Source organism: Hyperolius riggenbachi, chromosome 1 (assembly GCF_040937935.1).
Source record: "Hyperolius riggenbachi isolate aHypRig1 chromosome 1, aHypRig1.pri, whole genome shotgun sequence".
NCBI lineage: Eukaryota > Metazoa > Chordata > Amphibia > Anura > Hyperoliidae > Hyperolius > Hyperolius riggenbachi.
Genome location: NC_090646.1, coordinates 596,123,332 through 596,149,454, shown reverse-complemented (window position 1 = coordinate 596,149,454; position 26,123 = coordinate 596,123,332). Strand labels below are relative to the sequence as shown.

Here is a 26,123-nt window from a genome sequence, read left to right as displayed (position 1 = left end):
AGAGGTGCTAGGCTGAATCACAGACACTTGTTGCTGTATGCTCCATCTCCATTGCCTGATGAAGCGGGGCCACACCTGCAAAACGTGACCCTTTGGTCACCTGGGAAACGTTTGACCCTTTGGAGTGTATATATGAATACATTTGCTTGTTGATATGATATCAACCTGTTTTTGTGTCTGCTTGGAGGAGGTAAGTCCACCACTGCCTCACTCATTTTTTAAAAGTTTTAACTACTTTTATTCTTTTGGCGCCTCTGTTCATTTCCACATTGTTGGAGTCCACCCATGGTGGAAGGGTGCTAACCCCTTGTTTCCAGATCTACAGAGAGCGATTTCTTAATCCTGAGTGGGGACAGGTCTAATCTCCCCACCTGCATTTACAGTGGTTGCCTTAGTGGTACCCCATGTTTGTGAGTATAACTTTACATACTTGCCTCTTTCTTACATCAATCCAGTCCATACTGCACTATATCGGGCTCTCTGTGTTTCTTGCCTGCTGGTGATGTAAAAGCCATTCTATTGACAAAGGCACCTTTTCCTCCCTAGTTTTCTACACCTAGGAGATAATTTTTCATCTTCTGTGTAAAAATAACTTTTTAGCGCTCAGGTGAAAAATTACTATGAAAATTATTTTGAGTATTTCCTTGCTTGCTGGTGGTTTAAAAGGCAATTTACTGACAAATGATGAATATATCACCAAGGAGAAAATGCAATGCCTATGGGCTTGTGAGGCTACACTATTCAATATTAAACCTTTTTACACTATTCTTATTTTCTGAGACAGTGAAATAAATGCTTTGAAATATATTATATTAATGTGTAGAATGAATCTATATCATTTACGAGCCTCACTTTTTTAATTAAATAATTAAATTACTGAAATAAATGAATTTTTAATAGCACTAAATTATTGAGATGTACCTGTACTTAGCTGGACTTGGGAAAACACCAGTGGTAGCTTTAACTAACTACAGTCCGCAAAATCCCAATGCCCACGTGTATTTTGGATCTTTAAGGGATGGCGATGGCCAAACCCATTTTTACCCTCCTTATCCCGCCAGCCAGAAGCCACCCATCATGCAGCACGGCATCGCCCCTCTTCCCATCACTGCGACAGTACAGGTCATTGTGCTATACCCAAGCAAAAATAAGAATAACCATTCTAGATGACCAACATAGTAGGTCTGTACTTGACTGTAAACACAATGTCCCATATGCAGGCTCTTTTAGCCGGGTGCTTCACCCGGCTAGTTTTGGTGAGCACCCGGCTGTCATCGGCTTAACTCCTCTACTATAAGCAGAGTTGTGCAGAGAAGATTTCTCTCATCTCGCCCCACCCGGCTACTTTTTCATGCCACCCGGCTGAAAAAAAATTCTGGGGAGAACACTGCATATGCAATAACTTTTTCTCCTGAGTTTTCTCCTAGGTAATATTTTAACACCTTGTAAATAAAATTATTTTAAGCCATCAGGAAGCAAGAAAACAGAATAATTTTGCCAGCATTTTTTCATCTACTTTTTGGTACTTTTTCAATTGCATAGTGCTGAAAAGTTTTTTTAAAAAGAAGTTGAAAAATTATCTCTTAGGAGAAAATTCAGGAGAAAAAAAAAAAAAAGTTAACTGCATGTGGGCCAATAGTCCATATGCATTCTAAGTTGATTTGTTTCATACCTTGTCAATTAAATGCTTTTTAAGCCACAGCAAAGCAAGAAAATATTTTGCAGTACTTTTCTACATACTTTTGATATTTTTTCAATTGCAAAATGCTGAAAACTTATTCTAAACATAAGGTTAAAAAATATCTCCCAAAACTTGGGTGAAAATGTGAATTGCATATGGGCCAATGTCTCGTACTGCAAATTTCCTGAGAGTTTTCTTTTTAGCACCTGATTATATAGTAAAATATTCAGTTGATATAATAAAAATCTGCCAGTCTAGTAGTGTGTGGCTATTATTAACTACTTAACGACCACGGTCAGCCGATCGGCGGACCTAGGTGTTAAGTGGTTTTACATGGAAACGGCCGCTTTTCATGTCAGTTCACGGAGGGTGTCTCCGTGAACTGCCTGCGAGCCTCCGATCGCGGCCCGCAGGCGAAATGTAAACACGCGGGGAAGAAATCCCCGCTGTTTACATCATATGGCGCTGCTGCGCAGCAGCGCCGTAAAGGAGATTGGCGATCCCTGGCCTCTGATTGGCCGGGGATCGCCGCATTCTGATAGGCTGAAGACTATAGCCTGCGGGAGAGGGAGGGAAGGACGGGGAGGCTGGGAATCCCTGCGGAGGGGGGCTTTGAAGAGCCCCCCCGCAAGGCACAACTGGGGGCGATCAGACGCCCCCAGTAGGACATCCCCCTAGTGGGGAAAAAAAAGGGGGGAAATCTGATCGCTCTGGCTGATTCCTGATCTGTGCTGTGGGCTGGAAAGCCCACGCAGCACAGATCTGCGCCAAATCCACTGGTCCTTAAGTGGTTAAACAAAGATGTGTTGTACATACATAAGCAAGATAGTTCTATTGTGTGCGGTGCCAACACCCTTTGATGATTCGGTGGTCAAGCCACCTGGGGAATTGACCCATCTGAACACAGGCCGAGGGAATTTTTCTCCTATTCACCCCATCTGTTCCGTCAAGCATTGTGCCATTGACCCTCTTCCCCTCGCATAGTAACAGAACCCACTGCTAGCCTGCAGTCTGTGGTGCATCTGTACAGCCTTGGCCCTGAACTGTGACCCAAGCAATGGAGTCCTGACCCTGCCAGGCGTTGTATAGAATGGTATAAAGAGCATGGCAAAGCTGTGTTTATACAGAGAGGAAAATGCTATCATTGGAAAAATGTTTATGCCAGTTTGGGGAATAAACTCTCGGGACAAGTTTGCCTTGAGAATGCGCAGACTGTAATAAATGTAATAAAATAACCTATACACGTCAGCTGAGAACACAAACATTGGTGTACTTTACTCCATTCTCCTCTGTGGCTGCATTGAGCTACTATAAAGAGACAGGCCCAGGTAAACTATGCAACACATGACGGAACTAGTCACAGAGGAAGGCATGCTCGCTCAGTGAATGTCAGAGGACTGGTGGCATGGCACATGGTACACGGTACACTGACACAAGCCGGCTGCAGCATGAACACCTTACCGTGTAAATGCCAATTCTACAAACAGCATAAGAGATCTGGAGGCATTCTGATGCTGTCTAAAATTAAAAGACAAGACATGTCAGCTCTCAGCAGCCTACAGGTTGGCCAAAATGATCTGGAATGGAGTCCACACAAATGTATGAAGCCTTCAACTCATTAAGAAATGGGGAACAACAATGAACCAAACATATCCCGCAGGCATCTTAGTTACATGCAACATCAAGGCAATAAGGGTGATCACAACTGCCTGGAGCAGCTGGGAAGTAAGTATGATCACCACCCCCTGGAACAGCTGGGCAGCAGTAGGGGTCATCACAACTTCCTGGAACAGCTCAGCGGCAATGTTGATCACCACTTCATGGAACATCTGGATAGTAAAGGGTAATCACCACTCAGCTGGCAAGTAATGGTGATCACCACTCCTGATAAACGTTGGACAATAAGAGTGATCACCACCCCCTGGAACAGATGGGTAGTAGGGGTCATCACCACTCCGTGGAACAGCTGGGCAGTGAAGGGAGATCACCACTAATGAAACAGCTGGACACTAAGGGTGATCACCACTTCTAGGAAAAGCTGGGCAATAAGTGTGATCACCAGTGTCTGGAACAGCTGGGCAAGAAGACTGATCACCATTGTCTGGAACAGCTGGGCAAGCAGGGTGATCACCATTGTCTGGAACAGTAGAGCAATAAGGGTTATCACCAGTCTCTGGGACATCTGGACAATAGTGTTGATCACCATTACCTGGAATAGCTGGGCAGTAAGGGTGATCACCAGTGCATACAGGTAGGCTTGCACAATATTCCAGGTCACTTTCACCCTGCCTCAGGTGCTCAACCTAGAAGGCTCAGCAAAAGTGTGGCCGGAAGCATTGCTCCAGCCTGCTTGTATGATCTGCAGCTATTCTTAGCCAATTAGCCCTGGTTTTGATCTGTTCTTGATGACCAACTTAAAGAGGAACCATCGCAAAAATCTTAAAATTTAAAACACATACAAATAAGAAGTTCCAGAGTAAAATGAGCCATACATTACTTTTATCCTATGTTGCTGTCACTTACAGTAGGTAGTTGAAATCTGAAATTACCAACAGATTTTGGGCTAGTCCATCTCTCTATAGGGGATTCTCACCAGGGCCTTTATTCTTTATAAAGACATTCACTGAAAATTATTAATACAAAGATGCTGGCCAGCCTCCCTGCACACCATTTTGGCAGTTGGACGGAGCAACTTCCATCCACTAAGTGCTTTTAAAAATAAAGAAAACCCTCAGAATCCCCCTATTAGAAGATGGGCTAGTCCAAAATCTGTTGCTAATTTCAGGTTTCTACTACCTACTATAAGTGACAGCAACATAGAATAAAGGTAATTTATGACTCATTTTACTCTGGGAGAAATTTACTTCTTATTTGTATGTGTTTTAAATCATAAGATTTTCGTGACCGTTCCTCTTTAAAGGAGTTATCAGGCTAAATTAACAAAATAAGTGCTACTTACCCGGGGCTTCCTACAGCCCCAAACTCCCAGCATGTCCCTCGCCGCAGCTCCCTCCCAGTCCCAGGTCGGCCTGTACTGCGCCCATGCGAGCGGCGCTGTCAATCACCACGTAGACTGGAGTGCGCAGGCGCAGAACTACTGCGCCATCTGCTCCGATTCACGTGGAGGTGATTGACAGCGCCGCTCACACAGGCGCAGTACAGGCCAACCTGGAGGTCGGCCTGACGTCATCGCCGGGGACCGGGATGGAGCTGCGGCGAACGGCTGACTGCAGAGCTGCGGCGAGGGACATGCTGGGAGCTTGGGGCTGGAGGAAGCTCCGGGTAAGTAGCACTTATTTTGTTCATTTAGCCTGATAACTCCTTTAAGTCTCAGAATGCATTGCCATTTAGTAGTTGATAGAACACCATTAGGCTTGAAATCCGTTAGAAAAAAAAAGACTTCCTAAAGCAATGGCTATCCAGATTTGCCCAAGTATTCCTGTAGCTCCACTATTGTGGAAAAAAACAACAATTAAGTTCATCACAAACCCTTCAGCAAACATTTCTAAACATTACTGTCTTTTCCTTTGCTTTATCGCTCTCCTTTCACAACTACAGTGTAAACAAACTGTATGCACATGGGCGGTGAGCAGACATTTGGTAAAATAATTTCCCTGTAGATGCGAGAACACTGACCTACATGAATTAATACCTCACAGCAAAAAGCACCCAAGATGAAAAAATGAAAATTTGGAGTGTACATTTTCACTACGTGTGGACTGTATAGCAGCATAATTTAGCATTTCAAACCCTTAGCTGGCTGCCAATTGAACCGGAAAAGTGATTTTCATATTTCAAAACAGTTTGTGAATCAATGCAATGTACAATATATTGAAACCACAATTATACTTTCAAGCACTGAGCATCATGTGAAAGTTTACATTATAGTAAGTGCTTTCCTCAATTCCTGTCTAGGTAAGATGCAAGATAAATTTGCCAACAGGAACACAAACTTAAATAAACAAAATCAACTTGACAATTTTTTGTAGTTTCTTACTTCCTGTCCACAGGACCTCCACATTTCACATAGAGTTACAGACTGCCCAGCAAGCTCATGGTGAACCAGAACCCTTAGGAGTGTGAAAATCCTCCTTAGGCCTCTTTTCCACGGACTGTTGAGCTGTGTGCTCAGCAAGCAGTTACCTGGCAGCAGTGAGCAGTTGGCAGGCAGCAATAAGCAGTTACCGGGCAGCAGTGAGCAGTTGTGCGAGTTTGAGAGGCATTTCACTGCCTATCAACAGTTCATGGAAAAGTGGCCTTACTAAAATGCTATGTAAGGGCTGGTGCACTCCACAAGAGCTTTTTAAACGCTAGAGATTTTAAAAGCTGTTGCTAATGCAATGCTAAAAGGGATTTTGACAAAATCACATTACTCCAGTGTGAACACACACATAGGATAACTTTAGCAGGAGCTTTTAAAATCACAAATCACTCAGAAAAGCTCCTTTGGTGTGCACCAGCCTGAAAGCAGAATTTTGCCTTCTTGAAACAGAAGGTATAAGCGATTATTCAGGTTGGAGTGAGCATATGAGGGGTCCCACAATGCATCACTGCTGAATAGGCACATCATCTCTTTGTTGTTGCTGATAGCTAAACACACTTCCACAACTGCTAAAATGCAGCGATGTGTCAGCTTGTTAATATCACTTTATAGTTTTGGAACACGAAGCAAAGGAATAGTTCCCAATGAGGACATAGAAACAATAAAAATACATCAGACATTAAATCAATCCTGAATCCACAAAAGAAGGAAGGTATATACTGAGCTCGTTAGAGGGAAGCCCCTGGACACAAGGCTTGTTCCCTTGGTGTCTTCAGAACGCGAGTGTAGCTGAGCTTGGCTGTACTGAGCATGCGCATGATGCTCCCAGCAGTGGGAGTATGGCCAAGGCCGCACAGGTGATGTGGCCATCGACTGGCCCAGTCGCCGAAATAGAAACTCAGCGGCTGTGGGGGACCGGAGAATTGGTTCATCCCGGTGCGGGCACAGGGCGGCTGCAGGGGACTGGTAGAAGCCCAAAGTAAGTAAAATTTTGCTTTAGGTTCCCTTTAAAGGGAAGGTCCAAGCAAAAAAAAAAAATGAGTTTCACTTACCTGGGGCTTCTACCAGCCCCATGTAGCCATCCTGTGCCCTCGTAGTCACTCACTGCTGCTCCGGTCCCCCGCTGGCAGCTTTCTGACCTCGGAGGTCAGGGCCGCATTGCATACATTTTTACGCATTCCAGCTAGTGCAGGAACAAAAATGTATGCGTTGCACCACTAACGCGTAAAAATGTATATGTTAATGTTGCTGCACTAGCGGGAATGCGTAAAAATGTACACAATGCGGCCCTGACCTCCGAGGTCAGAAAGCTGCCAGCGGGGGACTGGAGCAGCAGTGAGTGACTATGAGGGCACAGGATGGCTACATGGGGCTGGTAGAAGCCCCAGGTAAGTTAAACTCATTTTTTTTTTTTGCTTGGACCTTCCCTTTAAGGGAATTATGGAAGCAGGTCACCCAAACAAGGGTATATAAAACAAAAACATAAATACAGATCAAATTTTAAAAAAAGAAAAGGCCTATACAGGCCAATTAACAGGAAAAACTTTTAAATATATTGAACAATAATGATACAGAATTTTAGTCACAATGTAAGTCTGAATGTACACATAGTTTACATACACTTTCATATATACACAATAGGAGATGTTCCCAAAGAGAGCGGATCTCATAAATGTAATTGTTGGCAGGCAGACCCAATGTGTTTCACGAACAAGGTTTACTTCTTCAGGAGCCCAGTCACATAGAAGCAAGGCAATACTTAAGGTATGGATTGGTGTGTTGAGTATGACCAAAAAGGTCCAAAATTATATAACAACTTCAAGAGACAGGAAAACACAGTCTCACCTCACACTATAGTCCAATAAACAAACAGTCCCCTAAGGCTTGGTTCATACATAAATCTGTACATTTCCGGTCCAGTCTTCACCTGTCCGGTCAGTTTTGCATCAATTTTACTATCAGTTTTACAGACTGGACATGTACACCTTTTATGTGTGAACACGGCCATAGAAACACATACAAAACCGGAAGGACTGTACCGGAAATGTACAATGAACACAGCCACAGAAATATTATTATTTATTGTATTTATAAAGCACCAACATATTACGCAGCGCTGGACAATAAATATATACAATGATACAAGGATGACAGACGCTTGTCTCCGAAGAGGCCGTGACAGTGAACGGCGACACATGTCAGACGTTTAGCGTCTGAGGCCGACCACTACACCCTTGAGAACTGGCACCCACCATCTTGCCGGTCTGGTAACTATACCTCCACTCTATCACAAACTATGCGCTGATATTCAGCACAGCAGTTGACCATATGCAAATGAACACTAACTTTACCATCTGCTACCACGCTTTCTAATCTGCATGGCTCTTGACACTGGCTGCATCCAAACCATTAAGCTATATCTATGCTAAATGCTGGTCACCTATATATGGACACTGACATACAGCTTACCTGCATGATTCTGTGTTGGCTTTGCTTTGCATTGTCTCGTGCAATTTACATGACTAAATAAATTTGAAGCTGGAATCAAAAGGAGCATTTCAAGTGACCATTTTGCAAGCTTACTACATTGGCATGTCTTTTGGAGGACTGCGATTGAGTCCAATACTAATGTGTGCATAATAACAAAGATGGATACCCTCTGATGTTTCCTGATGGTTCTTTGATATTTCCTGTTGTGTAACTGGGCAACCAGGACTGGATTTTGCTGCAATAGTAACCAAATGGTTCAACTGGATTTATGCTAGTGTCGCTTTTTGGATGAACTTTACATACCAGCTGGTGCACATACCTTTTTGGAGAGTTTAGAGGACTGCAGCCTCTGTAAGCTCTATTTTTGTGCACTTTAGGGTGTTAGTGAGATGGCCTCTCTACAGGGTTTGGTTATGTTTTAGAGGGGGATGTTTTTTATATTTGGGGTAAATTCATATACTATATGTATGGTTTTATCCAGTTGGTGTTTTGATATTGATAATAAAGTTATTCCTACATGCACCCAAGAGTCAGCTGATCTTTATACAATTGCTGCATACAAGGATGACAGACATAACTGTCAAAAAAACCGACAGGACTGCACACCTTTTTATGTGTGAACCAAGCCTAAATTTTCATGAATGAAGCAGAGGGACAATAGTCTTTTGGCATGTGGCCAGTATGCGGCCCCATTTGTAAACGTCACATTTAAAGAGACATTGAAGCGGGAAAAAAAATTATGATATAATGATTTGTATGTGTAGTACAGCTAAGAAATAAAACATTAGGAGCAGATACATAAATCTAATATTGTTTCCAGTACAGGAAGAGTTAAACTCCAGTTATCTATGCAAAAGAGCCATTGAACTCCACCACGTTCAAAGTCGCAGAGAGCTCTGTCTTCTGAAGCTTATTATCTCATTCTCAAGTGTCTGGATCTGTATTGTTTTTTTCTGCAGAGGACAGTTCAAAAGTTCACTGGCCTGCTCTGCAAAATCCTTTAGAGTGCTGAGCATTGTGCAAACTGCAAATATTAAAAGAGTATAAGGTTATAAATGATTATATATAAAAAAAAAAAAAAAACTACCGTATATTCCGGCGTATAAGACGACCCCCAACTTTTCCAGTTAAAATATAGAAAGTTTGGGATATACTTGTCGTATAAGACAACCCCTCTTCCAACACACACCAAATAAAAATTGAAAAAACATATACTGGTGCTATGTATGAACAGATACTGGTGCTGTACTGTATGTGGTACTCAGTATACCACAGTATATAGGCGATTGACTGGTTGGATTGGTCAACTCTCACTCTCCCTAAATGGATTGGTCATCTCTCCTTGTTTATCAGAGCAGTATGGAAGAATAGATTGCGCTGTGCTCATAAAACACGCCTCTTTCACTCTTGTATCCTATTTACCTACTTCTCTGCCTCTCAGATCTCACACATGTGCGCCTGCGCCGCTTTACTACAGTCCTCAGCAGCGAGGTCTGAGAGTCGGTAACAGGATAGGGCGGTATCACCCGGCATCAATGACACCCAGCGTATAAGACGACCCATGACTTTTCAGAAGATTTTCAAGGGTTAAAAGTAGTCTTATATGACAGAATATACACTATATAACTGAAAATAAAAAATATGAGAATATTTTCTTTGCTACTAATGTTCTAGTAATTATCTGTACTACAAAACCAATTCATTATATCATAATTTTTTTTTTCCGCTTAAAGGGACACTACAGCGAAAAACTGTAAAATTTAAAATATGTGCAAACATATACAAATAAGAAGTACATTTTTTCCAGAGTAAAATGAGCCATAAATTACTTTTCTCCAATAAAGCTGTCACTTACAGTAGGCAGTAGAAATCTGACAGAAGTGACAGACTTTGGACTAGTCCATCTCTTCATAAGGGATTCTCAGCAAGACTTTTATTCTTTATAAAGATATTCCCAAAAAATAATTTAAACAATGATGCTGGCCAGCCTCCCTGCTCCCTACACAGTTTATGGCAGTTGGACAGAGCAACTGCCATTCACTAAGTGCTTTTGAAAATAAATATATACCTCAGAATCCCCTATAAAGAGATGGACTAGTCCAAAACCTGTCACTTCTGTCATATTTCTACTACCTACTGTAAGTGACAGCAACATAGGAGAAAAGTAATTTATGGCTCATTTTACTCTGGAAAAAATGTACTTCTTATTTGTATATATTTGCACATATTTTAAATGTTACAGTTTTTCTCTGTAGTGCCCCTTTCAGAGTCTCTAAATAAATTCCATTTGGACACTGCCTTTCAATATTTGATTTAGGTTATTAACGATCACACATTGACCAGGAATGCCCATTCCTTACCAGTGCACAACATGTAACGTAGCTACACACTGCCAGCAGCATTACAGCCCTGACAGAAGTATTTGGCAGGATGAAGCGAGAAAGCTTAATAATGGCAGCGATATGATGACAAATAAGGGAAAGTTTAGACAGACGCATTTGCTGTTAATTGTTCAAGCACCGCGGCCGGTCGGATTTTCCCAGATGGGGCAGTGTTCCCCAACCCTGTCCTCAAGGCCCACCCTCAGTGCATGTTTTGTAGAAATCCACAGAGGTAGCTAATCAGCTCTGCTGAGACACTAATTACCCCACCTGTGCATGTTTGTGGTTTTTTGCAAAACATGTACTGTTGGTGGGCCTTGAGGACAGGGTTAGGGAACTCTGCTTTTACAGTATGTACCACACAGATTTCATACAAATGATATACAGTTTGGAATTGACCCAATTTCAAACTACATATAATATGCATGCAATCTGGAATAATCATCATTTCATTGTCCATCTCTAGCAGTTAATGTTATTGGACGTATATTAGGCCCCCAAAGGAGCTATATATAAATGTAATAGTGCCTAAATATTGCCATTACACTTATTTTAATATAGCCCTAAGTAAGCAAAATTACTACACTGGGAATACCCTCCAGGTTAACAGGACGCTGCATGGCATCAAAGGGCTCCCAGCCGACCAGTAATGGGACCCCTGTAATGTCAGCTAGTGTGTCACACAGAGCAGCTAGTGTGTCAGGATGGAACAGCTGACTGCTGACAGCTAATCATAGCTTCCTGGCCACGTGGAGTCACACCGTACTACCGACAGAACACACTGGCTCAAGACGTGTTTACACTCATTACTATAGAAAATCACTGCATAATCTCAAGTCTTACAGGGTGGCAGAGGTTATTGATCAATCAACACAAATAAAAGCTCAGCAGCCACTGCCACAGAATGCTAGGAATTTCTTATAACAGTTGCATTCTTTGCTTCAGTTCACAATGTAGAGAATTTCACTGTTCAGTCACGACCTACAATTGCCTACACAAACCGCACTGAGTCGTCTAACAGCAAGAACAGCAAAGTAAATGAAGTCGCAGTTGTTGCAATCACTACAAGGGAACCAACATGCTACTTGGTCATATAACAGTGGTTCTCAACCTTTGCAGCACATGTACCCCTTTATGGGTTATCGAAAGCGCCACATAAAGCACACTGTGATGATAGAGTGGGCGTTGCCATGCCGTGATGTGGGTGGAGCCAAACACTAGTAAAATGCAGGTAGTTCACGGTTAACAAATGAGATAGGAACTGTAGCTCCGTTCTTAACTTGAATCTGTTCTCTTTTGTCCCCTTCTGTTTTTCTTGAGCCTCTTTTGTTCCGCTCTGTGTCACCTCATGTCCCCCTGTGCCTATTTTGTCCCCCTGTGTCACCTCTGTTCCCCCTGTGCTTCTTTTGTCCCCCCCCCCTTCTCCCCCTCTGTGTCAGCTCTTGTCCCCCTGCCCTGCCCTAGACAGTCTGCTCCCCCTGTGCCTCTTTAGTCCCCCCTTTATGTTCCCCCTTTTCTCCCTCTGTGCCAGCTCTTGTCCCCCTGCCCTGCCCTAGACAGGTATAGGTCCCACCAGTATAGGTAGCCAGGCACAGATGGCCCCCATTTTAGGTATCTAGGCATAGGTGCCTGCAGTACAGGTATCCAGATATAGGTGCCCCCAGTATAGGTAGCCAGATATAGCTGGTGCCCCAGTATACGTAGCCAGGTACAGGTGGTGCCCCCCAGTATAGGTTAGCCAGGTACAGGTGCTGCCCCCCAGTATAGATTAGCCAGGTACAGGTGCTGCCCCCCAGTATAGGTTAGCCAGGTACAGGTGCACCCAGTATAGGTAGCAAGCTATAGGTGTCCCAGTATAGGCAGCCAGGTACAGACGGTGCCCCAGTATAGGCTAGCCAGGTACAGGAGCCAGCAGGATAGGTAGCGAGCTATAGATACCCCAGTATTGGTAGCCAGGTACAGCCAAGGCTTATATAACCCCGTTCCAGCGACTAGCTGCGCTCTCCTCCTATCACCAATGCCATGTCCTACTGCCATGATTACTCCCGGCGGCACCTCTTTCGCCATGAGAGGTGCCCGCCGGGTATCCATGGAGAAAGGACGCAATTCCAGCGAGTCAACGAAATGTGGAGAGCGCGGTTACAGGTGGAGAGAACGGCTAGAGGAGTCCACGCTGGAACTAAGCCATGTAAATTATGGCGCCCCTTGCCACGCACACTTCTCTCCTGGGGGCAGGAGGCGCCATTTTGTCTGCGGTCCCTGGGGGAACCCCTGACAGGTGCTGATGTACCCCCCAGGGCTTCGTGGACTCAAGGTTGAGAAACTGTCGTATAACATTCGCTAATTTAGTGTCTTATATGGCATGTGACCCATCTTCCATGTCCCTGCCACCGGCAAAACACTATCAGCTACAACCAATCCCCAGAAAAGCCATGGGATGAAGTAGATCTATGCAGTCTGTCCATATTCCTATACGTTTACTTATGGTGACCTGTAGAGAGGTCTCTGCCCCCATAACTCTCATAACTGAACTCCACTTCCTCCATGTCTTCGTCCAGAGTGCTGACTCAAGACTAAAAAGCTGTTCCGTCTCCTCCAGCACAAAGGAATGCAGGTGCCCCTGAACTTCGCTCTTTGCATGCCGCCATTCCAAGAAAGCCTTTCTTTGGGACTTGGCTGGCTGGGTCCTGTCATTTCACATTCTGGCCAGGTAAAGCCCCCAAAAAATGTAGATTGAGCAGGAGTTTGCATATCGGCTGCATCAATCGGCCACTTTGCACATCCAGCCAGATGTTGGGTTCAGGCCATAACATATACAAGCTGACCTGGAAGGAAAGGTTTCCTTTCTCCACAGGTGTAAATAGCTTCTTTTCAAAAGTGTCTGGTTCAAGGTTTTATAAGAAGCAATCAAACTGAGGGACGAAGTTATGGGCATGATAACAAAACAGAAATAACAAAAAAATCTTGTTCCAGGTATGACACACATAGTGCTATAAAAGTTTACCTTTGTCCTATAAATTATGACCAGTGTATTTTGTGCCACCCTCACCATAAAGCTGCAGTCAGTCCTTCAGATTTGGCATCCAGCTGGTGTTCATCTCATTAGTAGCAGGACGCATCAGATCACGCAAAGAAGTTCCTTTCAATAGAGGCCAATCAGGAATAGGACAGGGCAATTGAAAAAAAAACAAAAACAAAAAAACTAAAGGCAAAGTAGATTACACACAAAAAAGACAAAGAAAAAAACACGATTAATACGGATCAAAGATTAAAACTTTTTCTGTCCAAAGGCTCGTACACATGCCTGACTAAAGGTGGCCAATAACTACCGCCTCAGCCGATAATCAGGCGTGTGTGCACGGGAGCGCGGCCCCAACCTGAAAGAGATACGCACAACAGACTGCCGCATTGGCCAAACCCAGAGGCGTAGCTAAGAAGCCGTGAGCCCCAGTGCAAGTTTAGCATTGGGTCCCCCCCCCCACCCCCCAAGCATGCTATAGCTAAAAATTGATACAACACACCAAAACCAATCAAGGACAACCACAGTGTCAGAGGTGCAAGTCGGTGTTAATGATCACTACTATTCAAATCAACTATAGAAGTGACTATTATCAGCACAGGACCAATAAAGAGCTAATACTGTGTTTGAGGGGTGGGCCCCTCAGGGCCCCTCTAGCCCAAGGGCCCCGATGCAGTCGCTACCTCTGCACCCCTTACTGCTACGCCACTGGCCAAACCCATTGTCGCTGTGTAACATAACGCGCACGCTGCTCTGTTGTCCCTCTGCCTCCCCGCATAGCAACACAGTGTGTCATCAGCTACACAGCTGGCATGCCTGTGCAGCCCGGGTCAGCCAGGTCGACCAAAGGTGTTGAATGCTGATCCCTGATGGACGACTTCCATCAAAAGTGTGTACGCACCTCAAAGTGCATGGACAACACAGATCTAGATACAAAACAAAGCACTCAACAACATCCAGACCAAGGCAGAAGTCATTGTTCAGATCAGCTGAGAGGCACCAAAACTCGCCTTTAACACAAATGGACACTCTTATCTTGGCTCAACAGAAGGACCAACTGTACATGACCTGCTTTGTCAGGAGAAGTTATCTCCACCTTTAGAGCTTTATTGCTCCAATATATCAACACAAAAACAATAGCAATGAAAGCAAACATTCCTCCAGTCTGTCATGTGACTGCACAGCCAAATATTTAACCACATGATCCAAATGAGGAGTAAAGTGGTTTGGTAAGTATCAGACAGACACAAGGACAAGGCTTGTCCACTGAAATACACACACTTCATGAAAAGACAAATGAAAACAACTAGAAAAAAGACAAAGACAAAATACACAGAGCTGGTGTTTGTAATAGTAGAAAGTGCTAGGGATTTCACACAGAGGACCATAGACAGAAGTATCTGTGCAACAAAGTGCTGAACTGCTGTACAATCAGCAAACTGGGGATAAAGCATTGTGTTTATAGCCTTGGACACAAATGGGTTCATAGACAAAAGGTACGCGACAGTCATGTCAGTGCAGTTCACAAACAAAGGTGTGTATACACAGTTTAATAAACTCAGGCAAGTGTTTTGGGGCACCTGGGGTTAATGGAAACTACAGTCTTTTAATAGTCCGTTTAGTACATATAATATATGGTTTGGATAAGCCGTACAAGGAACCCGAGGTGTGAGACTTAAGGAAGTGGCCAGATTTATTTCCTTTTCAAAAATACCAGTTGCCAGGCAGTCCTGCTGATCTTTTTGGTCAGTAGTGTCTGAATAACACACCTGAAACAAGCATTCAGCTTATCTCATCAGATTTGTCATAGACATCTGATCTGCATGCTTATTCAGGGTCTATGGCTTAAAGAGGCAGAGGATCAGCAGGACAGCCAGGGAATGTGCAGCCCCCATATCACAGCGGCGATCGCCAATCGGAGACTGTTAGACAGCGAAACCGCCGTCTAATAGTACTGTACAGCGCTGCGATCTGCGAGAAAAGGGGGGGGGGGAATCACTTGTGTGATGAGTTGTGCAGCCCTGCAGCTTGGCCTTAAAGAGAAACTCCGACCAAGAATTTAACTTTATCCCAATCAGTAGCTGATACCCCCTTTTACATGACAAATCTATTGCATTTCACAAACAGACCATCAGGGGGCGCTGTATGACTGATTTTGTGCTGAAAACCCTCCCACAAGAGGCTCTGGTACGCTGTACTCTGGGCAAACTGCCACAATGTAACAATGTTCACAGACAGGAAATGGCTGTTTATAGCTGTCTGCAAGGCCAGAACAGCTAGAAACAGCTACATAACTTGCCCACAGTAAAAATGTCACCATGTAATACATGTCAGAATGTGAATCTGGGAGAGGAAAGATTTTACAATGAGCAAACACTGACTAAATAATGTATACATAATTATTGTAAAAATGAAGCACTTTTTTTATTACATTATTTTCACCGGAGTTCCTCTTTAAAGCTGCAGTGGCCAATTTAACAAAAAATGGCCTGGTCTTTAGGGGGGTTTAACCCTGCGGTCCTCAAGTGGTTAAAGAAGTGTTCAGAAAGCACCCAAAAATAATGATAGACATCTGCTAAAACTCCTTTAGACGAGCTGCAAAATGACGCATTTAACGTACAATTTAGCAGCCCAATTGCCAGGAACGAGTGCCTTTAATTGCACTATAATGCTACAGAATGAGTGTGTTTGTAGGAAGCAAGAGATGTGGGCGCTGCAACATTTGTAGCCACATTTTGTATTGCAGCCAATATTAATATGGACCTAAGGCGGAGCCCAATACTTCCACAGCGTCCAGTATTTTTTATTTTTTGCAGCCGGGGGGGAGGGGGGTGGTGGGTAAGCTTAGACATCAGTGTTTTTTAATTTTAGGCTTAGGCGTTGGTGGTCTTTTAGGGTTAGGTGTTAGTGGGAAGGAGATTGTAAGCATTTTGATGTTTGAAGATGTTAACTGTCTAGTGATGGTATCTGGTGTGATTGGTAGAGTTCTCCTTTAAACTTTTTGCTTTTCAGTTGTTTTGTGGCGAGACAGTAATGTCCTTCTCTTCGTTACCTTGGACCATGTTCTAGAATGGAATGTCCTCTTAATGTATCGTCTAACTAACCTCTAAGGTGTATCTAAATTAACTCAATTCATATGATTCAGATTTGTTTTGTCCAGCAACTTCATAAGCAATAATATAGGGTTAGGGTAGTAATAAGTTGTAAGAATGTAATGCTGGGAATACACAGGTCGTTTTTCCACTCAATCGATTTTGCCACTCAATTCTCCACTCTATTCTTTTATCTTCCGCTCGTTTTTCTTAGGGCTCTTTCACACCAGACAACGCATGCCGGGGACGTTCTCCTGCATGCGTTGAATAGCCTGTGGCGTGTCGTCGGGATGCTGGGGTGCGACGTAATCAGTGGTGGTAGCTATTAATTCACCCAATGGGAAAACGCCGGCTCCCGACGATTAAAAGCTCCTCGGTGTGTCATACCGCAACGCATCAAAACGCAGCGTTGGGTGTGAAAGGTAAAATGAAAGTCTATGGACCTTCATTTTACCTTGGTTAACGCAGAGTTTTCAACTTAGCGTTAAAATGCAGCGTGAAAGAGCAGTTATCTTTTTCCATTCACTTCTATCAGGAATCAAGCGGCAAAACGATCGAACGGGAGATCGGACATGTCGGAACCATATCTAACCATCTATCTGCTGCAAAAACAACCTGTGTAATCCCAGCATCAGTTCCAAGCAATAAAAAGATTAGCGTTCCCTGTCCGGGTCCGCCTGATCGGATCCGGACCGTATACTGTACAAACGGAACGTACGTTCCGCATAGCAATGCAAAGGCTATGCGGACGTTCACACGCGTCCGTTCCGTACAGTACGGAGCCGGACCGGATTCGGACTCCGGACACTTTTCCAACATGCGCTATTTTTTGGTCCGGCTCATCCGGCCCACGCACCCGGACCGGAGCCTGACTGCACCATCCGGATATAGAAAACCAATGGGAAACGGAAGCACAGAACACACTGGAGACAACACCGTACGTTCTACCCCACTTCCTATGAGGATTTATAGCGGCTATTTCAGATGGGGACACATGGGCCCAGCATATCTGGAGTGGAGCAGCAGTGACACACGTGCTGGAGCTGTTTGGCAGTATGTCGGAGGAGGAAGTGAGGCCTACAGCGGAGGACCTGATTCTACAGGTGCACCAGGTGCACCTTTTGCAGACCCCAACAAATTTTAAGGTATTTGGTTTTGTTTTTTTTTGTTTTTTCCCCAACAGATCCGGATGGCAGCCTGAAGCAGTCCTGATGCAAACGGATCGGATCCGGATCGGAACCGTACGGTTCCAATCCGGATCAGGTCCTGATACGATCCGGCCCCGGTCCGTTTGCATGCCAAAACGCAAGTGTGAACGGGGCCTTAGATTTGAATGTGAATGCTTACATTTCTCTCTCCTGACGTCAAACTCACATAAACATACGGGATAGATCGGAGATCTCCTATAGCAACCAGAGTGACCAAACTTTAACAGGGGTCTTTTAAAGGTGTTAGTGGGAGTTTTTTTTTGGGGGGGGGTTAGGCATTGTGGGGGAGATTTATCAGCAGGGAGAACAGTTCTGCATGAGAATAAGAACGTTCTTAAATCCTAGTAATAGTGGCAGTTTAGTGTGGATTTCTAGAGCTGCACTACAGTTAAGAGAAGCGCAAATCCATCCCTAATCTGGCACAGATTAAGCAGTTCTACAGATGTAGAAATGCTGGCTAGACATGATTGCAGAGTGCAGGCTAGACATGATTTGTGAGGTGCCCCTCCCACCTGCTGAATTCCTCCTCAGAGCCTGCTGCTATCAATACAGCAGGTGTGTTTGTTACCTCAGCAACAGCAATTCCCCTCACACGCTGCACTATCTGAGAGACCTTCCTAGCTCCTCCTATTATACAACAGTTTTAGAAGGAATCTGCACTACCTAATGATTTCTTAAGATGCCTGAGACAATTCTGCATGGATTTCTAAAAACCTACTAATATTTTGTCTGAGACACTCTTGATCAATCTGGCCGTGTGTGTGAGGTGGGGGGGGGGGGGGATGTCTGTTAGGCATCGGCGGGAGGGGTATGTCTGTTAGGCATCGGCAGGGGGATGACTAGGCATAAGAGGGGGCAGTTAGGGTTAAGCATCAGTAGAGGGAGGGTTCTATGCAGGAATAGGGTTAGGTTTAGCACTGCAAAAAAAAATAAAAAATATTACTGATATTTTACTACCGGCTATTTTTGGGCACCCAAATTATCATGGACATGCGTTTGTAGCCAAGTGGGGTTGACACAAGCGTGCCTCATGCCCCGTAAAAACCTGCCCCATTTCATGTCTAGCGAGCGGCTGGCTCCCGTTTAGGATGTCCATGTATGAGACAACCGCCAGTGCTAGATGCTTACAACCCGCTGAAAAGAAACTCGACCAATAAAGGTGAGGCTGACAGGCAGTTATAGAGGCACCATAGTGGCAGATAGTAGAATGTAAAATATTATTCAGGTTGAATTATCCTGGTTTCAGCATCAGAATCACTTTCTCTCAAGAAAGTGATTCCATCCAGGAGAAGCCCAGTAATCATCACACGGAAGGGCATTTGTTTAATAAATGTATTATTAATGGCACTGCAATATTTGGGGGCAGCATGGAGAGGGTCTTTCATAACACACAACTTGCAACTAAATACTGTATTTTTATCCATTGAAAATGGAAAATATTTTTTTAAAGTAAATGCACCAAAAAACGCAAACAGACAGAAAAAGCACAAACTAATGGTTTTCTGCTCAGCTAAGTGTGCTACCATCCTCACACTTTTAGGGCTCGTTTCCACTATCGCGAATCTGCATGCGTCCAACGCATGCAGATCCGCACATGTAATACAAGTGGATGGGCCTGTTTCCACTGTAGCGTTGTTGAGGTGCGTTTTTTTCAGCGTGAAAAAGACGCACAAAAGAGCCAACGATTTTGCCTGCGTCGGGAATCCGTGCGAATCGCCGCTAATGTATTTAATAGTAAAAACGCATGCGTTTGTTACATGCGTTTTTACCCGCGATTTCGCGTGCGATTTCGCACCTTTTTCAATTTTATTTAGCCCTGGCAGTGTCATGGTTAATTTCGCATGGCACCCTGCCATGCGAAATCGCAGGTAAAAACGCATGTGGAAACGCATCCGCATGCGTTTTTACAAGCGTCGGAATGCGGCCGAAATCGCGTCGCAACAGTGGAAACAAGCCCTTAGGCGTGGACCCTGAACAAGCACGCTGATCAGGTGCTCTTACTCAAGTCTGACTGGATTAGTTGCCTGCTTGTTTCAAGGTTCTGACTCGACCACTACTGATGCCAAAAGATCAAAAGGACTGCCGGGCAAACTGGTGTTTAACCTCCCTGGCGGTAAGCCCGTGCTGAGCACGGGCTATGCCGCCGGGAGGCACCGCTCAGGCCCCGCTGGGCCGATTTGCATAATTTTTTTTTTGCTGCACGCAGCTAGCACTTTGCTAGCTGCGTGCAGTGTCCGATCGCCGCCGCTACCCGCCGATCCGCCGCTATACGCGTCGCCGCAGCTGCCCCCCCTCCCAGACCCCGTGCGCTGCCTGGCCAATCAGTGCCAGGCAGCGCCGTGGGGTGGATCGGAGTCCCCTTTGACGTCACGACGTCGATGACGTCGGTGACGTCATCCCGCCCCGTTGCCATGGCGACGGGGGAAGCCCTCCAAGAGATCCCGTTCTTTGAACGGGATCTCTTGATCTCCGATCGCCGGCGGCGATCGGAGGGGCTGGGGGGATGCCGCCGAGCAGCGGCTATCATGTAGCGAGACCTCGTCTCGCTACATGAAAAAAAAATATATTTTTTAAAAAAACGTATTTGCTGCCCCCTGGCGGATTTTTACAAACCGCCAGGAGGGTTAAAAGAAAATAAATATTGCAGCCTCCATATCACTCTCAGGTTCACTTCAAAAGTAAATCGATATGGCAGCCGCCATATGACTTTCAACTACGGTTCCTTTTAACTGATTTTGCACTGTAGGCTCTGGCCCCTTTAAAGGTAGCCATACACTGGTCGATTTGCCATCAGATCCGACCAACAGATAGATCCCTCTCTGATCAGAGAGGGATCGTATGGCTGCCTTTACTGCAAACAGATTGTGAATCGATTTCAGTATGAGACCGATCACAGTCTGTGGAGCTGTCACTGCTGCCCCCGCATACATTACCTGCTCCGGCCAAGCGTGTGTCCCCTGGTCTCCGCTGTTCCTTCTCTGTGCTCGGCTCCAGCTTCACTGAACTTCCTGCCAGTGAAGTTTAAACAGTAGAGCGCATTCTACTGTTTAAACTTCCTGCCGGGACAGGAAGTTCAGTGAAGCTGGAGGAGCCCGAGCACGGAGAAGGGACAGCAGAGACCAGGGGACACGCGCGGGTCGGAGCAGGTAATGTATTGCCGCTAGCGTCGGTCGTCGGGCACTCGAACGCCGCTATCGGCACACTCCCGACCCGCCGGCATTCGAGCTAAATCTTCCGCACGGACGGATCGACGGGAATGATTGATTTTGGACGGAAATCGATCGTTCTGTAAAGGTTTGCGCAACGATTTCACAGCAGATTTAATCACAGTGATCGAATCTGCTGTATATCAGTGGGAAAATCGTTAGGTGTATGGGCCCCTTAAGGGCCGGGCCGGGCCAGAGCCTTTTGTTCAATTCAGTAGTTCCTGATCACTGTGATTGGCTCACGGTGATCATGAGCCAATAAAAACAGCTCCTGAGCGATGCACGGGAGCTGCCAGCGTTAACCCTACACCGCCTCAGGCTTCGGCAACCACAAGTGTGGCGTAGTTTTAACCTTGGGTGGTCCAGAACCGGTTGAGTGCTGCTTAAAACACATTAGCAAACAAAGTAAGTTTCCAAATATGACCTCTCAGTCTTTGGAGAACTGTACTAGCATCAATAGGCTCCAACCTTCTAATCCCAGAGGAAACCAACAGAAGATGCAAGTCTGTCTGCGTACAGTAAAACAAGTTTCCATTTTCAGCTTTCCAAGGCCTCCCAACCACTGACAGCAGTCAGCCAACATTGTCTGAATGACACCCATGGGTTTAAAGGGAACCCGAGGTGAGAGGGATATTATGGAGGCTGCCATATTTATTTCCTTTTAAACAATATCAGTTGCCTGGCAGTCCTCCTGATTCTGTGTCTTGAATATGTTTAGCCACAGACCCTGAACAAGCATGCTGCAGATCAGATACTCTGACTCAGGTTTTACTGGATTAGCCATGTGCTTGTCCCAGGGTTTTGACTCAGGCACTACTTATGCTAGAAGATCAACGGGGCTGCCAGGCAACGGACATGGTTTACAAAGAAATAAATATGGCAGCCTCCATATCTCTTCTCACCTCGGGTTCCTTTAAAGGAAGAGATATGAAGAAGATGCGATATGGGATTCCTCTAGCTTCATGGTTCCCTTAAAGCAGACCTGAACTCAGAACTTCATCTCAGCTCTAAAAGATAAGCAACAGCATAATAACCTTAAAAGAAAATATTTATTTGTTACAACTGATACAAATCCTGCAATAAATCTGCAGTTTGTCTACTTCCTGCTTTCATGGAAGCAGACATGTTTACAAATGCGCTCTCTGCCATGGCAGTCAACTGACACAGCTAAGGGATCAAATTAGTCACAGATGAGGGGGGATTAGACAGGCTAACCTCTCATACATACAGGGTGCATTTCTCTATGCTTTCCTTCTGTCCGGTGCAAACGTTCAGGTGCACTTTAAAGGAAAACTGAAGCGAAAGGGATATGGAGGCTGCCATATTTATTTCTTTTTAAGCAATATTAGTTGCCTGGCAGCCCTGCTGATCCTCTGCCTTTAAAGGAAGCCATACATCTAGCGATGATGGGCAGATGCGACCAAGAAACAAATCTCTCATCGCATCTGATGAGAGAGAGAGAGAGAGAGAGAGAGAGAGAGAGAGAGGAGAGAGAGAGAGAGAGAGAGAGAGAGAGAGAGAGAGAGAGAGAGAGAGAGAGAGAGAGAGAGAGAGAGAGAGAGAGAGAGAGAGAGAGAGAGAGAGAGAGAGAGAGAGAGAGAGAGAGAGAGAGAGAGAGAGAGAGAGAGAGAGAGAGAGAGAGAGAGAGAGAGAGAGAGAGAGAGAGAGAGAGAGAGAGAGAGAGAGAGAGATCTGTCGGCTGCCCATAAACCTCAGGACGTTTCCCAATCAATTTCCTGCTGACAACAATCCGTAATCTGCCTCTTCTTCCGTCCATACAGGTACCCCACATGGTTGCCGGAGTAACTTGGGGGCATATGGGACATTACACATGGACACGTGGGGTGCATGTATGGACGGAGCCAGGAGCCAGCGGCGGACACTGACAGGTAATGTATAGTGCACTGGACACTTGGACATTAGAGGGGACAGCTTCCCCTTTGTCATGTTCGGCGTTACTGCCATGCTTCCGATCGACCACGACGGCCTGCCATCTTGCAACATGTCTGATCGACATGCTCGGCCCTAAATTGGTCGATCGGGCATGCGCCAGGCGGCACTGATTTTCATGTGATGCAGAGACACAGTCTCTGCAATATAATATGGAAATGCCCACTTCCAAAGTTTTACACATACATGAAGCATTAGAATCAAGCACCACTATACAACATATGTTGAGATTTTCACACTTCGTATCACACCTCCTCATCTAACCCACACACATAAAAAACACACGCACACACACACACGCACGCACGCACGCACTAGCTGGGCTCTTCTGCAAAGCAAGGAAACCTGGCGTAAAAAGGATTATGAAGGCTGACATGGAGGAGGGGTTTAAAAAAATGCTCTTACCTGGCTGTTATGATACCTTGACAGACTATATAAAGCACCAACACGATAAGATTATTAAAGGATACCCGAACTGAAATGTGACATGATGAGATAGACATGTGTTTGTACAGTGCCAAGCACACAAATAACTATGCTGTGTTCCTTTATTTCTTTCTCTGCCTGAAATAATTAAATACCAGGTATGTAAGTGGCTGACTCGGTCCTGACTCAGACAGGAAGTGACTACAGTGAGACCCTCATTGATAAGAAATTCCCCTTTTTATCTCTTTCTTGCTCTCAGAAGCCATTTTCTGCTAGGGAAGTGTTTTATAGTTTGAATTTCTTATCAGCGAGGATCACACTGTAGTCACTTCCTGTCTGAGTCAGGACTGAGTCAGCCACTTACATACCTGATATTTAACTCTTTCAGGCAGAGAAAGAAAAAAAGGAACACAGCCTAGTTATTTGTGTGCTAGGCACTGTACATACACATGTCTATCTCATTATGTCACATTTCAGTTCGGGTATCCTTTAAAGATAAGCTGAAGTTATAGGTATATGGAGGCTGTCACATTGATCACCTGCCTCCAATTCTTAGCCATAGACCCTGAACAAGCATGCAGATCAGGTGCTCTGACTGAATGCTGGATTACATGCTTGTTTCAGGTGTGTGATTCAAGGCCACTGTTAGCAACCCCCCCCCCTTTTCAGTGTGTGTGTGTGTGTGTGTGTGTGTGTGTGTGTGTGTGTGTGTGTGTGTGTGTGTGTGTGTGTGTGTGTGTGTGTGTGTGTGTGTGTGTGTGTGTGTGTGTGTGTGTGTGTGTGTGTGTGTGTGTGTGTGTGTGTGTGTGTGTGTGTGTGTCCAGATGAGCTTTCCCCCCTCCCTCTTCCAGGTAAGATAACCTGATGACTACCCCCCTTCCCTCCAGTATAGGTATCCTGAGGACCCTTCCCTCTTGTATAAGAAACCAGATGACCCTCCCCCCTTCCATATAGATAGCCCAATGACTCCCTCCCTCCAGTATTGGAAGCTAGATGACCTTCCCTTCACCCTAGTATACCCTGCTGCCCTTCATCCTGTGGTGCCCTAGGCCATGGCCTATGGGGCCTTTGCTTAAATCCGGCCCTGGTGGGAACACGGCCTTAACCCTAACCTACAAAGCTCTGCACAAACTCTTTCCTTTGTACATCTCCTCACTAGTTTCCAGATACCAATCCAACTGCAATCTCAGATCTGCACATGACCTATTATCCTCCTCTAGAATCACCTCCTTACATTCACCTATACAAGATTTTGCACCTGCTTCACCCCTCCTCTGGAATTGCCTTCCACCACACATCTGTCACTCTCCGACCTCTGATATCTTTAAACGCTCCCTCAAAATTCACTTTTTATGTCAAGCATACGCTCTACCTTAGGCCATTTCCTCTTTGACCTAAGGCCAAGTTTTACTCCTACTAGATCTCCTAAAATATACTGCCTCTAGGTATGAATACTTTATACTACCCCACCTCTTGCTCCCCCTTTTAGATTGTAAGCTTGCAGGGGCAGGGCTCTCTCACCCTTTTGTGTCTCGGAATTTGTTTTACATATTTTATTCAATTACTTTTGGCAATATAATTACCAATTCTGTATTTTGTACCAACTCTGTATTTTGTATATTGGTCTGTATTATTATGTACCCCATGCTTGTTTCTTACTTTGTACAGCACCACAAAATAGGTTGGAGCTTTATAAATCCATAATAATAATTTGCTGCTTAGAACGTGGCAAGTCTGCAGAAGGACAGGAGGATTGCTGGGAAGCGTAGAAATGACATTATGAAGCTCTACGCCCAGCTGGCACAGCATAGCCGGTGACTACACTCGCTGTGAACTTTAAATCACCTCTATGTGCTTCGTGGAAAGTTCACACATACATAACACAGCAACTAAATCAGCCACCCAGTACAACAATTATAGCTACAGATCTGAGGTGTCAGGTAAGGAAAACACAACATGCACAGGATCTCACGGCTGTGTGTCTTTGCTTTAACTGGTACATAAGATAGAGTAAAGCAGATATTGCACTCAGGTGGTATTTGTAAGCATTCCTTGACCAGGAAATAATCTCCATAATACATTACCTCAAAATAGTACGTATGCAAATCATTTAGTTGCGTCTCTGAAAAGCTTACACCCAGAACTGCTGGTTTATAGCACATTCGTATCTTGATATTTTTACAAAGCTATATAGCCAAGCTTGCAGAAGATTTGGACTGATATGGCTCTACGGTAGGATTCGTCAGATAAAGGTTTTATAGAGCACTGTTCCTCAATATAACTATAACATGTACCCGTTTTATCAAATGCTTCCGGACCGCACAGATTGAAATCTACGCCCTGTTTGGCACCCATTATTTCTGCCAGGTCATAGATTTCAATCAACCCCACCACACGCTCTCACCGCTGCAGCCCGCCCTGTGGGTATGCCAGGAGAGCTCCCTGAGTCGGTCAGGAGCAGATTTCATTGGCTCCTGTCCCTGCGATCACTGTGAGCCAATCCAGTTTTAGGGACGGCAGAGCGAGGGGCCTACAGCGATGGGACAACTGTGTGAACGACGGTAGCAGCAAGTCAGTGCGGTGTGACGTCGGCCGTTTTTTCAAACCACTAGCCGCTGGTCCTTCAGG

General features: G+C 44.9%; 1 protein-coding gene across 7 annotated transcripts in view; it reads right to left on the bottom strand.

Moving 5' to 3' along the window:
* Window positions 1-26,123, bottom strand: part of ARL15 (ADP ribosylation factor like GTPase 15) — a 372,284-nt gene that overhangs the window by 310,675 nt on the left and 35,486 nt on the right. For 6 of the 7 annotated variants that reach the window (XM_068271762.1, XM_068271767.1, XM_068271765.1 and 3 more), the window contains exon 1: window positions 10,069-10,157. The exons of the other annotated variant lie outside the window; for it this stretch is intronic. In XM_068271762.1, the coding sequence (XP_068127863.1) occupies window positions 10,069-10,125 (57 nt within the window). In that variant the 5' untranslated portion in view covers window positions 10,126-10,157. Of the gene's footprint in view, window positions 1-10,068; window positions 10,158-26,123 lie in introns of those variants that run through there. 7 annotated transcript variants of the gene reach the window in all.